We start from the raw sequence: 18,048 nt of genomic DNA, 5'->3' as shown, positions 1-18,048 counted from the left end.
CTGTAGCTTTCTTTCTGTGGCCTAGCTATTGGTCAGTTGTAGAATCAACAACTGTAGGATCGAACTGTTGTGATCAGCTGTTGATCCTAACACCAGTATATGAGTTCCCTCTTTAGCAAACGTTCGCTAATACTGCATGTAATCTGTATTTATCATCTTGACCAATTTTGCTTTACTTACACTTTCCTGAATATAATTAAGACTTAGTATTTTTCCAGATGTTAAACTGACCACGTGCATTTCTTTCTCTTTTTTTTGAAATTTATTTTTGACTGCACTGGGGCTTTGTCTAGTTGTGGCACGCAGGCCTCTCACTGTGGTGGCTTCTCTTGTTGCAGAGTACGAGCTCCAGAGTGCAGGCTTAGCTGTGGTGCACAGGCTTAGCTGCCCCGTGGAATGTGGTATCTTCCCAGGCCAGGGATCGAATCTGTGTCCCAAGTATTGGCAGGAAGATTTTTAACTACTGGACCATCAGGAAAGTCTTGCATTTCTTTCTTATTCATGTATTTGCCCAAGTACTTATATATATATATATATATATATATATATACACATACATATACATATATATGTTACAAATATTAATTTCAAGTTTATTAACTCCTTTTCCACTTTGCTTATGGCATCTTTTACCATTATACAGTTAAATTTATTAATTTCTAGCCTTGGTGATATACTTAGAAAGTGCTCTCCTACAATTATAAAGATGTTTTCTTATGATGTCCTTTTTTATTTTTCACACTAAATCTCAAAGCCTCAAGTTAATGGGAAAACATGTACATTAGGAATGAAATTAATGTTTCCCAATAAATTTTCACTTATACAACTAATTCTTTATTTTCTCCACTAATTTGAAGTGTCTTCTTTGCCATATAGTAAATTCCCATATACATATTTTCTAAACTTGTACCTGTTAAATTAGTGCCTCTAGGACACTAGTTACATTATCTCTGTCCTGCTCCGTTATTTTTGTTTTAAAACATATTAGTTCCTCTTAAGAATATCTGCTTGTAGAAGAAATTCTGAACTAATCAGAATTTTGGGAGTAATTTGGGGGGAAACTGACATCTCTACCATATTGGGTCTTCCCATCCAAGAATATGACACAGCTGTTTATTCTGGCCTTTTCTGTCCTTCTATAAAGTTTTACAATTTTTTCATCTTGCATATTTCTCAATAAATTTATCTTGAAGTACTTTAGAGTTTTTGAATACAACTGTGAATAGGATCTTTTGCTATGCATAAGAAGGTTAATTTTTTTTTTTTTTGCCTGTTTTCTATTTGGCCATCTTACTAAACTTTTTTGGCTCCAGATTAAGAACTTATTTATTAAATTAATACCTGTGTTTATTTTTGTAAGTTGAGTGCTAGAAAAAGCAGGTCTCCTGCCCAGTCCTGTATTCCAGAGATAGCTAGTATTAAACATTCTTTCATAATTTCCAGCTGATTCTTTTGAAATGTTCTAGGTATGTAAGAATTTAGTCTTTCCTCGTCATTACTTATTCTTATTTCTCTTCCTTATCTACTGCCTTGTCCCACAGCAGTAGTTCTCCTGGCTGATTCCTGACTGTAATGGAAAGTTATCAGTGCTTCACTCTTAACTGGATGATCACTGATAGCTTTCAATGGATAATCTTCAACAGGTTAAGAACATGTTTATTCCTATGATAAAAGGGCTTTTGCTGCTTTTAATCAGTTATGAATTTGGAATTTTACCAAAACCTATTTTGGCATTTTGATTTTTCTTCTCCCAATAAATTATACTTTATAATATTAAATCAGTCTTGCATTATTGGTCTAAATCCTACTTGATCTCTATATATTATTGTTTTAGGACAGTCCTGGATTCTACTTGCTAACATTTTATTTAGGATTCTTTGATTTACAGTATTAGTAATATTAAACTACATTTTCTTTCCTTTTGGATGATATTTTTGTTACGATTCAGACCTGATGTTATTTTCAGTTCAGTTCAGTCGCTCAGTCGTGTCAGACTCTTTGCGACCCCATGAATCGCAGCACGCCAGGTCTCCCTGTCCATCACCAACTCCCGGAGTTCACTCAGACTCACGTCCATCGAGTCGGTGATGCAATCCAGCCATCTCATCCTCTGTCATCCCCTTCTCCTCCTGCCCCCAATCCCTCCCAGCATCAGAGTCTTTTCCAATGAGTCAACTCTTCGCATGAGGTGGCCAAAGTATTGGAATTTCAGCTTTAGCATCAGTCCTTCCAAAGAAATCCCAGGGCTGATCTCCTTTAGAATGGACTGGTTAGCCTCACAATATACACCCTTTCAATTACGTGATTTCAAATGTCAGTTATGTTTCTCACCATCACTGTTCCTTTTTAAATGGAAACTAACCTGGCAACCCACTCCAGTATTCTTGCCTGGAGAATTCCATGGACAGAGGAGCCTGGCAGGCTACAGTCCATGGGGTTGCAAAGAGTCGGACACCACCGAGTGTGACTAACAACGTTAACAATTACAAATCCAAAAAGCACAAAAGCAAAATACTAGCCAAGCAGACTTTTAAGCATGTAAAAGCAATAGTTTTACACATTTCCATTCCCATTTAATAAATAAATGTGTATCACTCAACTAAAACTAGTCACACTATGAACCATTCAAGATAAAAGAGTGCCCTTAATTGTTATTAACGGCAAACAAAAAGAGAACCACACCCTATCATATATGTTTTAAAGCTAACAGTAAGGTTATTATTTATTTATTATTGAAGTATAGCTGATTAACAATATTGTGTTAGTTTCAGGTGTACAGCAAAGTGATTCAGTTATACATACATATATATTTTTTCAGATTCTTTTCTCTTATAGGTTATTACAAAATACTGAGTATAGTGTGCTACACAGTAGGTCCTTGGTGGTGATCTATTTTATATATAATAGTGTGTATCTGTTAATCCCAAACTCATTTATCCCTCTCTCTACTTTCCCCTTTAGTAAGCATAAGTTTGTCTTCTATGTATTTGACTCTACTTCTGTTTTGTATTTAGTATTTTTTTTTATTCCACATGTAAGTGATACATGGCAGATACCTATCTGACTTACATCACCTAGTATAATGATCTCTAGGTCTGTACATGTTCCTGCAAATAGCATTATTTCATTCTTTTTTATGGCTTAATGATATTCCACTGTATATATATACTACATCTTCTTTATCCATTCTTCTATCAGTGGATATCTAGGTTGCTTCCATGTCTTGGCTATTGTAAACAGTGCTGCAGTGAACACTGGGGTGCACGTATATTTTCAAACTATGCTTTTCTCTGGATATATGTACAGGAGTGGGACTGCTAGATCATATATATGGTAGTTCTATTTTTAGTTAGTTCTCCACAGTGGCTGTACCAATTTACATTCTCAGCAAGAGTGTAAGAGGGATCCCTTTTCTCCACACCCTCTCTCTAGCATTTACCGTTGTAGACTTTGACGATGGCCGTTCTGACTGGTGTGAAGTAATACCGCTTCATTGTTTTGGTTTGCATTTCTCTAATAGTGATGTTGAGCATATTTTCATGTGCATTTTGGCCATCTGTATGTCTGTTTTGGAGAAATGCCTGTTTAGATTTACTGCCAAGCTTTTGATTGGGTTGTTTGGTGTTTTGTTATTGAGCTACATGAGCTATTTATATACTTTGGAGATTAGTCCCTTGTCGGTGGCTTCATTTGCAAATATTTTCTCCCATTCTGTGGGTTGTTTTTTTTGGTTTGTTTATGGTTTCCTTTGCTATGCAAAAGCTTTTAAGTTTAATTAGGTCCCATTTGTTTTTGTTTTTATTTTCATTATTATAGGAGGTGGATCCAAAAAGATATTGTTTCAGTTTATGCCAGAGTGTTCTGTGTTTTCCTCTTAAGAGTTTTATAATATCTAACCCTACATTTAGGTCATTAATCCATTTTATTTTTGTGTATAATGTTAGAAAATCTTCTAGTTTCATTCTTTTACACGTAGCTGTCGTTTTCTCAGCATCACTTATTGAAGAGACTGTCTTTTCTCCACTGTATAGCCTCCTTTGTCACTGATTAGTTGACCATACGTCTGTGGGCTTATCTCTGGACTTCCTATCTTGTTCCAATTGATCTGTATTTCTGTTTTTGTGCCAGTACCATACTATTTTGATTACTGTAGTTGAGGTACAGTCTGAAGTCAGGGAACCTGATTCCTCCAGCTCTGTTTTTTTCCTTTCTCAAGACTGCTTTGGCTATCCGGAGTCTTTTGTGTTTGCATACAAACTGTAAACTTTTTTTGTTCTAGTTCTGTGAAAAATGCTATTGGTTATTTGATACGGATTGCACTGAATCTATTCATTGCTTTGGGTAGTAGAGTCGTTTTTATATTGATTCTTACAATACAAGAACATGGCGTATCTCTCTGTGTCATCTTTGATTTCTTTCATCAGTCTTACAGTTTTCTGAGTACAGATCTTTTGCCTTCTTGGGCAGGTTTATTCCTAGGTATTTTGTTCTTTTTGATGTTGACGGTACATGGGACTGTTTCCTTAATTTCTCTTCCTGACCTTTCATTGTTAGTATACAGAAATCCCAGAAATTTCTGTGTCTTAATTTTGTATCTTACAACTTTACCAGATTCACTGATTAGCTCTAGTGGTTTTCTGGTAATGTCTTTAGGATTTCCTATGTATGGTATTATATCATATCATCTCAGAACAGACACTTCTTTTGGAACCCTTTATTTTTTTTTCCTTCTGATTGCTGTGGCTTAAGACTTCCAAAACTATGTTGAATAAAAGTCGTGAGAGTGGACATCTTGTTCCTGATCTTAGAGGAAATGCTTTCAGCTTTTCACTGTTGAGTGTAATGTTAGCGGTGGGTTTGTTGTATGTAGCCTTTATTATGTTGATATAGGTTCCCTCTATGCCCACTTTCTGGAGAGCTTTATTTTTTTAATCATAAATGAATGTTAAATTTTATCAAAAGCTTTTTCTGAATCTATTGAGATGATCATAGGGTTTTTATTCTTCAATGCGTTAATGTGGCGTATCACACTGATTTGCAGATACCGAAAAATCCTTGCATCCCTGGCTAAATCCCACGTGATCATGGTTAGGGATCCTTTTAATGTATTATTGGATTCAGTTTGCTAGTATTTTGTTGAGAATTTTTGCATCTGTGTTCATTAGTGATAGTGGCCTGTAATTTTCTTTTTTGTGGTATCTTTATCTGGTTTTGGCATCAGGGTGATTGTGGCTTTTTCGACTGAGTTTAGCGGTGTTCCTTACTCTTTAATATTTTGTAATAGTTTCAGAAGAATAGATATTAAGTCGTCTCTAAGTGTTTGATAGAATTCACCTGTGAAGCCATCTGACCCTAGACTTTTGTTTATTGGAAGTTTTTAAATCACAGTGTCACTTTTAGTATTTAGGATAGGCCTGTTCACATTTCTTCTGGTTCAGTCTTGGAAGGTTGTACGTTTCTAAGAATCTGTCCACTTCTCCCAAGTTGTCTCTTTCATTGGCATATAGTTGCTTACGGTAGTCTCTTGTGATCCTTTGTATTTCTGTGATGTCCACTGTAACTTAGTTTTTCATTTCTAATTTTATTGATTTGAGCCCTCTCCCTTTCTTTTCCTTAATGTGTCTGGTAAAGGTTAATCAAAGAACCAACTTTTAGTTTCACTGATCTTTTCTACTGTTTTCATTGTCTCCATTTATTTCTGCTCCGATCTTTATGATTTCTTCTACTAATTTTGAGTTTTGTTTTTCTTTCTCTAGTTGCTTTAGCTGTAAGATTACACTGTTTACTTGAGATTTTTCTTGTTTTCTGAAGTAAGATTGTCTTACTATAAACTTTCTTCTTAAAATTGCTTTTTCTGTGTCCCCTAGGTTCTGTAATGTGGTGTCCATTTGGCCTAATGTGTCATTTAAGGCCTGTTTCCTTATCGATTTTCTGTGTGGATCTGTCCATCGATGTAAGTGGGGTGTTAAAGTCCCCCACTGTTGTTGTGTTACTGTCCATTTCTCCTTTTATGACTGTTCCTCAATGTGTAAGACAAATGCTATGCTGGGTGCATGTTTACAATTGTTATATCTTCTTGGATTAATCCTGATTATTTTGTACTGTCCTTTTTTGTCTCTCGTAACATTTTTTATTTTAAAGTTGATTTTGCCTGATATGAGTATTGCTATTCCAGCTTTCTTTGATTTTCATTTGTATGGAATACCTTTCTCCATCCCCTTTCAGTTTGTATGTGTCATTAGATCTGAGGTGGGTCTCTTGAGGACAGCATATATGTGTGTGTCTTGTTTCTATATCCATTCAGCCAATCTGTGTCTTCTGAATGAAGCATTTAACCTGTTTACATTTAAGGTAATTATCAATATATATGTTCTTAAGGCCATTTTGTTAATTGTTTTGGATTTGTTTTTGTAGGTCTTTTTTCTTCCCTTCCCTTGTGACCTGATGAATATCTTTGGTGTTGGGTTTGGGTTACTTTTTCTTTTTGTGAGCGTGTATCTTATAAGTTTTTGGCTTGCAATTACCATGAGGTTTTGATATAGCAGTCTATATATATATATATATATGTATAAGATTAAGTTGCCAGCCTCTTAATTTCAAATGCATGTGTACTCTCCTCACCATTGCTGGTCTTGATATTTGTGTGTGATTGATTTCCTACTTTCACTGTGTGGTTGCCTTTCCCAGTGAACTTTCCCATTAGTAATTTTCTCATTTTCAGTTGTGGCCTTAACTTTTCTGTCTAGAAAAGTTCCTTTCCTATTTGTTGTAAAGATGAATTGGGTGTGCTGAGTTCTTTTAGCTTTTGCTTGTCTGTAAAGCTTTTGATTTCTCTGTCAAAGCTAAGCAAGAGCCTTTCTGGGTAGAGTATTCTTGGTTGTGTGTTTTTCCCTTTGTCACTTTAAATATATCATGCCACTCCCTTCTGGCCTGCAGAGTTTCTGCTTAAAAAAAAAAAAAAAATCAGCTGATAACCAGACAGGAATTCCCTAGTTGCTTTTAATATTTTCTAATTTTTGTCAGTTTGACTAATGTGTGTCTTAATGTGTTCCTCATTGGATTTTCCTGTATGAGAGTCCGCACTTCTTGGACTTGAGTGTGCGTTTCCTCTCCTTAGGGAATTTTTTGGCGATTATCTCTTCAAATACTTTCTCAGGCCCTTTCTTCTCCTTCTGGGACCCCTATAATGCAAACGCTGGTACATTTAATGCTGTCCCAGAAGTCTCTTGGACTGTCCACATTTCTTTTCTTAATTCTGTTCCACAGCAGTGATTTCCAGCAATCTGGTGTCCAGCTCATTTTTTCATCTGCCTCATTTATTCTACTATTGATTCCATCTACTGTATTTTTCATGTCAGTTATTGTTCATCTCTGTTCTTTAAAGCATCTAGCTCTTTATTGTATCCCCTCAGTCTATGCCTTCATTCTTTTCCTGAGATCTTGGATCTTCTTTACTATTATTACTCTAAATTTTTCTTCCCGGAGATTGCTTATCTTCATTCCGCTTAGTTGTTCTTGGGTTTTATCATCTTATTCCTTCATCTAGAACATATTTCTCTGCCATCTCATTGTATCTAATTTTATGCACCTGTGGTCTCTATTTTCCAAGCTGCAGGACTATAATTCTCCTTGGTTCTGGTGCCTTCCCCTTGGTGGGTGAGTTTGGTCCAGGGACTGGTACTTGCCCACTGGTGGGTAGAGCTGGGATTTGTCCCTCTAATAGGCAGGGCTGTGTCAAGTGATGTGTTTATGGGTGGCTGTTGGGTGGAGCCAGGTGCCAAAATGGCCACCTCTGGGAGAGCTCACAATAATGAGCCTTCCCTGGGGTGTTCACTACCACTGTCCTTGCCTCTACAGTGAGCCACAGCTGACCCCCGCCTCCCCAGGACCCCCTCTTAAGACCCAAAGGTAGGTCTAGCCCATACTCCTATGGAGTCACTGCTTTGCCCTGGGTCCCAGTGCATGTGAAACCTCGTGTGCACCCTCCAAGAGTGGAGTCTCTTGTTCCCCTCAGTCCTGTGGAGCTCCTACAGTCAAGCCCGACTGGTTTTCAAAGCCAAACGCTCTGGAGGCTCTTTCTCCTGATTGCAGACCCCCAGGCTGGGGAGCCTGATGTGGGGCTCAGAACTCTCACTTCTTACGGGACAGTCTCTGTGATATGTTTATTTTCTAGTTTGTGGGTCACCCTCCCACCAGATATGGGAGTTGATTATAAAACAGAAGCATTCCTACCATCTCACTGTGACTTCTTTGGGTGTAGAATATCTTTTTTGGTGGCTTTGAGTCCTTTTTTGTCAATGGCTATTCAGCAATCAGTTGTAATTCTGGTGTTTTTGTGCAAGGAGGTGAGCTCATGTCCTACTCCACCGTCTTGTCTCCTGCCTCCTCCTCCTTCTTAAGCAGAAGTTGAGCCCTGACTCACAGACAGATGTCTTTGATGGTTCATCATGAAAGACAATGCCACTGTGTGCTGCTGTGTCTCCACTGTACAATTCGGTTACCTTATGAAAGTTTCTGAAATAAGGTGCTTTTTCATCTTGAAATTTTTCTAGCCTTCTGGGTCCTTTACACCTTCTTGAAAATTACCAGCATCATTTGAAAATCTCGTTTTGTTGTGTTTCACAGATACTGCATGGTTTAGAAATTCTGAAGCTGACAGTAAGCTCTTTTAATAAAATAAAAATCAAAAGTGTGAGGATTCAAAGGAAAGTCAGTTGAGAATACTGGAAACATGATGCTAATACCAATCTGTATCAGATTTCAGTGAGTCTGTGCCAAGAAAAATTCTATTTGGGATGTGAGGCAAATGCAACTTGTCACTTCTCTTGTTTGTAGTAAGTACAGCTTATAACCACCTGTGTAAGCTGTGTCATACACACTTCTGGATGGTCCCCAGAAACAAAAATGTCTCAGAGCATTCTGGGATAAGTTTAATTGAAATGTTATAGAAAGCAATAAGAACCAAGGATGTGACCAATTCAGGAGGGGTGGGAGGAATCAGCACTGAGGAAAAGAAGGACAGAAACATGAGCAAATGAGTGTCTCTGTGTCTTGAAGTCAAAAATCATCTGGACTAAATCAGTGTTGTTAAACATGAGGAAATATTATTCAAATATATACACACTGAGGAATAACATTAATATTAGTGTTCTTATTGAAATTTTAAGATGAATTCAGTCTAATTTAGATTATATAGTTTAAGGCTAATTCCTTTAAAATTTTCATTGATTTCCTCTCTGAATTATCAAATAATGTTTGTTTTATGCTTAAATTAGCCTGAATTCACATGCTGTAAATATACAGGGAAGATGGTCTGACATTTGCTATCAAGTAAACTGTGATATTTTCTTAATTTCAAACAGGCCAGAAACAGTTTTAGAGAAACATACTGTAGCCACATATTTTAGGGGGAAGTGGCATGAATGGGGCTTCCTTAAATTTATTCCATTCTCTTGTTCAAAAAAGACAGACAACAATGTCAGATAGATGGAGAACAAACTAAAAGTATCTACAGAGTGTCTTCATATACATTTTGCTGAATAATTTGATTCTAGAGCAGCACTGTCCATGCTGGAACTTTCTGCAGTAGTGGAAATGTTCTGCATCTGTGCTGACCACCTGCCACATATGGCTACTGAGCACCTGAGTTTTAAATTTTGATTACATTTTAATAGGCACATGTGACTTTGTGGTCTGCATGTTGGACAGTGCGGTTTTAGACCAACAGAACCTTCTTCTGTAAGAAAAGATTACATAATATGTATATAAATCATGACAATATTACCTAAAACTGTTAAAGGACAAAAAAGAGTTACTTTTGGTGAACATGCCCTTCAGGGTATAACGTTGTTATTTGCCTTCAGTGTAGAGGTCCTTAATGACAGCACACATACTAGATCCGTTTTTTTTTCCTATCCTAGTTTCTTCTTTCTCTGACTGAAAAGAATAGTCATTTTAGTGGTTGATCAAGGACAGGCCTTTTGCCTTGACTAAAGTAGGTAATACTCAGGAAGGAAAAAATTTGTTCAAAAATCTCTTAAATGTGAATTTTAATTTTCCAATTAAAAGCAAGGCCTCAGGCTTAGCCAACAGTTGTCATCATCGAGAGCTCTCAAATTACCAGTCATACAAAAGAGTAAATGACACCACAATTTATAAAGTTTTTCTGAGGTTCTTTCTCCCTCTGGATACTAGGGGAACAGCCATAGAATAAACTCTATTTCATTAGATCAGAAGAAAGTTTTGTGCTAGATTTACAATTATTAAAAAGAAGACAGAAGAGTCTAGAGCAGAATGGATACATATGCATGTATGCATGGCTGCGTCCCTTTGCTGCCCACCTGAAACTATCACAACATTATTAATCGACTACATGCCAATACAAAATAAAAACAGAAAGGTAAGAAATATTGTACACTTGACAGCAGGTCAATACCTCTGGCAGGTATTCTTGCTAAACAATTTTTTTGGACAGGAAGAGACATTCAAGTTTGACTTAAGTTATAGCACAAATTCATTACAACAATCAACAACACAGCACTTCTAGCTGAAGCTTATATATGTATTATTCAGCTATTTCAGGGTAGGGGAAGAAATTCCAGAACATTAAAGTATCTTTACCTCGTAATGAACAAGTTGGTCCATTTTCTTGATTCTTAGAGCGCTTATTTCTGAACTGACTTGGAATATCTAATGAAAGGTCTTAAAAGGAAATAGGAAAACAGAACTGTTAAAGGAATATATAACCACACAAAAAATAATTTCCAAAAATGATGTATTTTTAAGGATTTATCTCTTTACTGTCTTAGCTTTCAAAGGAAACATTGCAGTTATTATTTTAATACAGTATCATATCATCACATGCCAAATATGTCTTACCTAGGAATGGATCAAACTTTCTAGATTCTGTCCCACATATGAGACAGTTAACTTCATTTTGGAGAATGCCTCCGAATATAGCTGTGACAACCGTAGATGCTCCATTTCTAAAGAAAATCACATAGGAAAATATCTCAGTAAAACACTAAAATATATGTAAAAGCTCCTCTAGGTCACTCCCCACTCCCTTTGGGGGATATATAATTTAAATTACAGAATAACACAAAAGCTTAAAAGCTAAATAGATGTATACCAAATAAAAGGTTTAAGCCACTGGCCTTCCTCCGACCCCGCTCCCAATGCCACTACTTTCTATAATACAGAAGTTACTAACACTGAACATTTGCCATTACTAATAGATCACATACATACTTGTACTCAGAGCAAGAGGACCCCTTTTCCCTCAAATATACCCCTCAGGAACAGGAAACCCCCGTATATTAGATCCTTTGCAAGATTTCTCATCATATGGGGATCTCTCTAAATTATGTTACGTTGAACAACAACCTTCATCAAAGATAGTTTAAGATTTTTTTTTTTTAGATGTTCACATTTGGGGAAAATGAGGTAAACAAATTTAACACATACTTAGTCATCACTGGTAGAGAGGTGATTTCACAAACACTTAATATAATTCCCTTGTAGAGATCAAAAATGTGTACAGCACTGTAAGAACAATAAGACACCAACTGTCCTAATGTTACTTAACCTATGTGTGCCTCAGCTTCATCAAATGTAAAACAGGAGTAACATCCATCTACCTTAGAAGCCTGGTGATGAGGAAATGAGAATATACATACAATGCTTTTTTAGACAAGTGCTTACCAAAAAGCAAGCCCTCTGAGTAAGCATCTTTGATCTGAGTAGCAGGGTCGCACCTGCCTTCTGCTGTCTTCTCTTCCCTAAGTATACACCTTGGACGTGCACCTCGCTCTGTGGCAGGCGCGCGGCGTGCCACGGTTTGGATGGTAACAGCTGACAAGGTGCATCAGTGACAGAATGATTAGCAAGCACTTATGTACTTAGGTGCCAGGCTCCATTCTAAATACTTTCCATGTGCTAAACTAATCCTCACAACAACTCTGAGGTAGAGAAGATTATCCCCATTTTACAGACAAGGAAGCTGAGGTTCAAAGGTTAAATAACTTGGCCCAAGTTCACACAGCTGGCCTGACCTGAGCACCTTCTCTGAACACTATGCTCCTTCTCTTAACAATATAGTATTGATGGGTATATACTTAAGTAAAAAATATTTAAAATCCCAAATGGCTCCAGGTTTCACTGCAACCACAGGAACCCACATAAAACTGTCAACAGAACAAATAAAGATAAATCAGAATATAAAAAAATGAAATTAAATTATTAATGGTACTGAGGTTATTTTATTGTGTGCTTTCATTAATAGCACTATAGTGAACACAAATGTTAACTTTTGCACACTTATGCAGTTATCTGAGCCAGTATATTGCTCTTTTTTACTAACAGTAATTTGAGGCGGTTTCTGTCACTTGCAGTCAATAGTATTCCTAACACACTGAACCATACTTTGAGTTGCTCCAAATGAAACCTACTGCAATGATGAGACAGAAAAAACCTACCCAAGCAAACCTATTATTTTAAAAGTTCTGCTTCCTTTTCTTTGAAAGGGCTTCCTTCTGTACTGCTAAAAGAAATACACTGTAGCTTTTTAAGTTGTTCATAAGATACATGACTTTAGTATTACAAATGATATACCCCCAAAAAATCTACTGAAAATAAAGGGTTTATGATTGATCCTTTCATACTGATATTCACATAATCTGCTGCCTTTAATTAAAATGAAAACTGCTTTATTAAAAAGCAGTACATTTAAACTCAATGTACTTCTTCCTTTACAATTTCTTCCTCTGAAAAAAAGATACTAGTCTTGGCTATTTTAAAACAAGATTCACAAGTTATTTCAAAATCACTTCTATCATAACTGCACACCAGGAAAAGTGTAAATATTAGCTACTTGGACAGGCTGTTATGCTGAGAAGGTCCTTTATACTTAGACTAATAATTTTCTATATATTAAAAATAACCCACCTACTATTTATTTCTACCATCCTTGCCCCCACCTTCAGTAGGGATTGATGTGTTTATATGAATAAACACAAATATAGGAGACCTTTTTTGTTGATTTTTTTTTTTTTTGGCAGTTTTAGCAAGTCTCATCCTTAGATCCTGAAATGCATCCTCCATGAATTTAAGGAAATATAAAGAAGCCTGAGTTTTTAATATCTGAGAGGGGAACAGCTACCCACTCCAATATTCTAGCCTGGAGAATTCCATGGACTGTATAGTCCACAGGGTCACAAAGAGTCGGACACGACTGAGCAGCTTTCACTTTTATGTTCCTAACTCACTGCTGCTGCTAAGTCACTTCAGTCGTGTCTGACTCTGTGCGACCCCATAGACGGCAGCCCACCAGGCTCCCCCGTCCCTGGGATTCTCCAGGCAAGAATACTGGAGTGGGTGGCCATTTCCTTCTCCTAATGAAACTTAAAATTTACTATTATTTAAAATATCATTAAAAGATATGGATTAATACTGAAAACTCAGGAGTTACTAAAAGAACAACCGGTGACTATCTCAAAACGTGATACCCGCTCACTTCACATGGACTGGCCTTCTTGGAGCCCAGCTCAGTGTCCTTTGTGTATGAGTATACCGTCACATAAAATACAAAGCGGAATTTGTTCTTTAATACTGTTTGAGTTGATGCTAGCAGCAGGGCCATTTCTACAAGATCACAGTTCCTTCCCCCTCTATACTTGTTTCTAACTTGAACATAGCTACTAGGACCTTGAGGACCAAACATTTTAAGAAGTATGGCCATTCATAATAATTGCCCTTCTCTGATTCAATCAGATTAACTATGAGACTACCGATTTATGGACTGCCAGGCAATAATACTACAGCAACCCTATATATTATTTTCTTCCATTCTTTGGGGAATTCATCTTATAAAGTCCATTTCCTGCATAGATAAGTATAAAGTTTTTCCCAAAATTTGAACACAAGGAGACAAATAACCAAAATCCAAGCTGAAATAAAAGTCGATTATGTCTCCCTTAGCAAAATAAACATTCTGATCTCAATGTCTATTTGGGAGTATTAGTACTTGGGAAAGCAACCCAAAAGGTTGTTTTGTTCATATTGAGAGGCAAAAAACCCCCCAAATTCAGAAAAGTTATCACTGCCTCAGTGTGATTAAAGAACAGGTTAAAAATATAAAATTATTTTTGGAAAAGTTAAGTCCAAAATGAAGCTGTAGGAAAATACACATTCAAAATATTTTAAGCCTTCATGACTAGTGAACAAAGGGAAATGAAATCTTACATGCAACATTTGTTACTTGCAGACAGAGTAGAATTCTCTTGCAGAATTGATGAGCGGGAAATACCGTTGAAACCACCCTGGAGTTCCAAGTGCAGGTGGTCTAGCAGGTAGCGCATGAACTCATGGGCATCCTGCTGCTGATAGCCCCTTGAAGCAAACAGAGACAGTCACTGAGTGGCTCTGCCTCCCCGGGCAGACACGCTGGAGGCTGAAGTGACAGGAGGGCCGCCAACGCTGCGCTCAGGACACAGGGAGGCTCCCTCATCCCTCATCCTCACTTCCTTCTTGTCTTACACATAACATTTACCTTCAAGACAGAATTCCACTTCTTAAAAGTAACTCTGGAAACATGGACTAGTAGAGCTAATTGGACTTACTGTGATCTCAACTGACCTCACCTAAGGGGAACACTGAGAGGCAAAAAGGGGGTTGTGTGACCCGCCTGAAGCCCTACAAGCAGGACAGTAACAGAGATGGGACCACAACCCTGTCTCCTGGACGGACTGTGAAGCTCCTCGTTTCCCACACAGCCTCTCTAGGAGACCCTCACATGTTAAAACGTCACATCATACCTGCACCAGAAAACTAGGTCTAAAGTTTTATTACAGTTTAAGAAATAAAATCTTCAGATTAAAAGATACTAATTTTCAAACACTGGCTGAAAGGAAGAAAAATTTTATCTAAAGAGCTAAAGATGTCTAACATTCTATGCTTACATCCTAATCTCTGATTCAAAGGACATTTTTTTAAACAAATAAAATTTTCAAAATGCATTGACACATATACAATTATGCTCTAGCCTAAAACCTGAATAAGTATAGCCACATATTCTGAGGTTATTTCTTATACTCTATTCAGTCAGGAAATTGCATGGAATTCTTATGCTAATACAGATCAATGACAAGTGCAGAGTAATGAAATCTGACAAAATAAAGCTGGTACAGCTAGAAGGGTTAGAGGTTTATGTAGATAAGTCAGCAGTGATGTCTAAAGTACATTTATAAAATTATGGATAGGAAAGACTTCTGCCTACATTTTTTACCAGCATGGAAGGTTCTCTTTAATCTCTGCCCTAAGTGACAAGTTTTCTGGCCTGGTCTGGAGTCAAAATTTTCACTGCCCTTCTAGGCAGTGGTTCCACAAACAAAATTTCTTTTAACCAGATTTTCCCCCTTTTCCTAAAATTTCTCCTGGAAATAAATTATGGAAATGATCTGCCTAATCAATGGAATTTACATCAAAAGTCAGTATTTCACTGTAACTTTTTCTAAACTAGTAACTAAATAGTAATACATATATTGTTCAAGTATTTAAGACTCTTATGAATAAAATGTTAAACTTAAGTTAAAAGTAAAACTATTCAAAGTTGGTAGTTCCTTTATATATATCTAAGGAGATACGTTAAACCCTTTCAATATACATCTTTTTCATGACTCAAAGATAAGATCAGTATCTCAGGTCATATCTGAAATTCTATCCTATATAAAAACATTTTATTCTCTGACCAAAATAACCTAATATCTAATCATCATTTTCTAAAATGGATCATTAAAACCTTTATCTTGTAGTTATGTCAATTTGCATTTTCATCAAACACATATCCATCCCTTAAAATAATCTGCCTAATGTACATTAATGAACATTTCCAACCACACCATGATTCTCTTTCCTTTTATCAAAATACATTATTTTCTACTGTTTCCTTTACCATTAGAAATACATTTGGTGACCTATATGACATCATGGAACACTCATTGTTTCATAAAAGTAAATTATAGGCATCTGTTACAATTTGTGATCTTTACCCAGAGAATGAAAAGTCCGTATTTCTTCTAGGACTTTTTTTTTTTATTCTAACTTAAGAGACACTTACAATTCCATTTCTAAACATTTAAATAAAGCCTTTCATTGACTTATCTGAAGAATGGCAGCTCCAGTTTTATCACTGTTCCTTATCCTCACTTGTTTGTGACCTTACATAAAGATTACCTCTTTCTCTTTAATGTCTATAGAAAATCTGTATCATAAAGATAAATCATCTTAGCACACTGCAAACATAAAAAGCCTAGACGATCGTAAGGCCTCCATTCTGAATGAGGGGCGCTGCTGAGGCACAACACACAGGAACACAGAGCAACTGTCTCTTCATCTTAAGAACAAAGAAAGGTTCCAATGAAGAAAACGTTGCTTTGTGCCTGCTGAAGTGAAAAGCAGATATTCCAAATGAAACGGACATCAGGTAATACAGGCACACACAAGCACTTGTGCAAGGCTCCAACATGCACAACTGTGACACGTGCCTAGCATTATTGACCATTCGCTGTTCAGTAAGGACCACTGCATTACGTGTAAAATGGCAAAGACCAGCACGGAGCAGGATATGCCTCTATGGAATCAAATTTTATCACTCTGCAACAAGCTTTTTCTGAAATATCTAGGACACGTAAGAGCTTTAGGTTCTGTTCATATTTAAAATAAACTACAATTTTGCCCAAATTATCTGCAAAACCAAAAGCAGTTACAATTAACTATTCCTACCCAGTGTAAGGCATTAATCAAGGCTGAGTTTCTTCGAGACAAAAATACTAGAAAATGAAAATAATAATGTTTTTGTTTACAAACAAAAAACCCATACAATAGATAAATTCCTAATTAGAATTAATACAGGTGTACCTCGTTTTACTGCACTTTGCTTTATTGTGCTTTGCAGGCACTGTGGTTTTTACAAGTCGAAGGTCTGTGGCAACCCTGCTTTGGGCAAGTCTGTTGGGGCCATTTTCCAACATTTGTTCACTCTGTCTCTTTCATATTTTGGTAATTCCTGTAATGCTTTAAATCTTTCCGTTATTATTATTGTATGCGTTACTGTGATCAATGGTCAGTGATCTCTGATGTTACTCTGGCCATTGTTTTAGGCGCCACAACCATGTAAGGCAGCAAACTTAGTAAATGCTGTGTGTGTTCTGACTGCTCCACCGACAGGCTGCTCCTGCCTTTCTCCCTCCCTCCCGCCTCGCTATTCCCTGAGATACAATGATATTCAAATTAGGATAAATAACAACCCTTAATGGCCTCTAAGTGTTTAACTGACAGAAGAGTCGCAAGTCTCTCATTTTAAATCAAAAGCTAAAAGGATTAAGCTTAGTGAGGAAGATATGTCAAAAGTCAAGAGAGGCCAAAAGCTAGGCCTCTTGCACCAGTTAGACAGGTTGTGAAAGCAAAGGAAAAGTTCTTGAAGGAACTTAAAAGTGCTGCCCCAGTGAAGACACCATTACTTTAAAAAGTGAGACCCTATTGCCGATACGGAGATTGCTGGACAGAAGATCAAACCAGCCACAACAGTTCCTTCAGCCAAAGCCTAATTTTAGAGCAAAGCCTTAATAACTCTCCTCCATTCCAGGAAGGCTGAGAGAGTGAGGAAGCTGCAGGAGAAAAGCCTGAAGCTAGCAGAGGTTGGTAAGCGAGGTTTAAAGAAAGAATCCGTCTCCCTAACATAAATGTGCAAGGTGAAGCAGCAACTGCTGACGTAGAACCTGCAGCAAGATATCCAGATCTTGCTAAGACCAATAGTTAAGGTGGCTACACTAACCAACAGATTTTCAATGCTGACAAAACAGCTTTATCCTGGAAGATGATGTCATCTCGGATTTTCACGGCGAGAGAGGAGAAGTCAACGTCTGGCTTCAAAGGACAGAGTGACTCTCTTGTTAGGGGCTAATGCAGCTGGAGACTTGAAGTTGAAGCCAGTGCTCATTTACCATTCTGAAAATCCTAAAGCCATTAAGAATAATACTCAGTCTACTCTGC

At 37.1% G+C, this 18,048-nt stretch overlaps 1 protein-coding gene across 13 annotated transcripts in view; it reads right to left on the bottom strand.

Annotated features, from left to right (window-relative positions):
* Positions 1-18,048, bottom strand: part of USP3 (ubiquitin specific peptidase 3) — a 137,893-nt gene that overhangs the window by 23,152 nt on the left and 96,693 nt on the right. For all 13 annotated transcript variants that reach the window (XM_086321438.1, XM_086321431.1, XM_086321429.1 and 10 more), the window contains 3 exons: positions 14,242-14,388; positions 10,879-10,985; positions 10,621-10,701 (listed from right to left, as the gene is read on the bottom strand). In XM_086321438.1, the coding sequence (XP_086177564.1) occupies positions 10,621-10,701; positions 10,879-10,985; positions 14,242-14,388 (335 nt within the window). The remainder of the gene's footprint in view (positions 1-10,620; positions 10,702-10,878; positions 10,986-14,241; positions 14,389-18,048) is intronic.

The sequence above is a fragment of the Bos grunniens genome, chromosome 10 (genome assembly GCF_055505025.1).
Source record: "Bos grunniens cultivar Pamir isolate PY7600 chromosome 10, Bosgru_T2T1.0, whole genome shotgun sequence".
NCBI lineage: Eukaryota > Metazoa > Chordata > Mammalia > Artiodactyla > Bovidae > Bos > Bos grunniens.
Note: the sequence above shows the minus strand (reverse complement) of the source record. Positions and strands in the feature narration are given on the sequence as shown.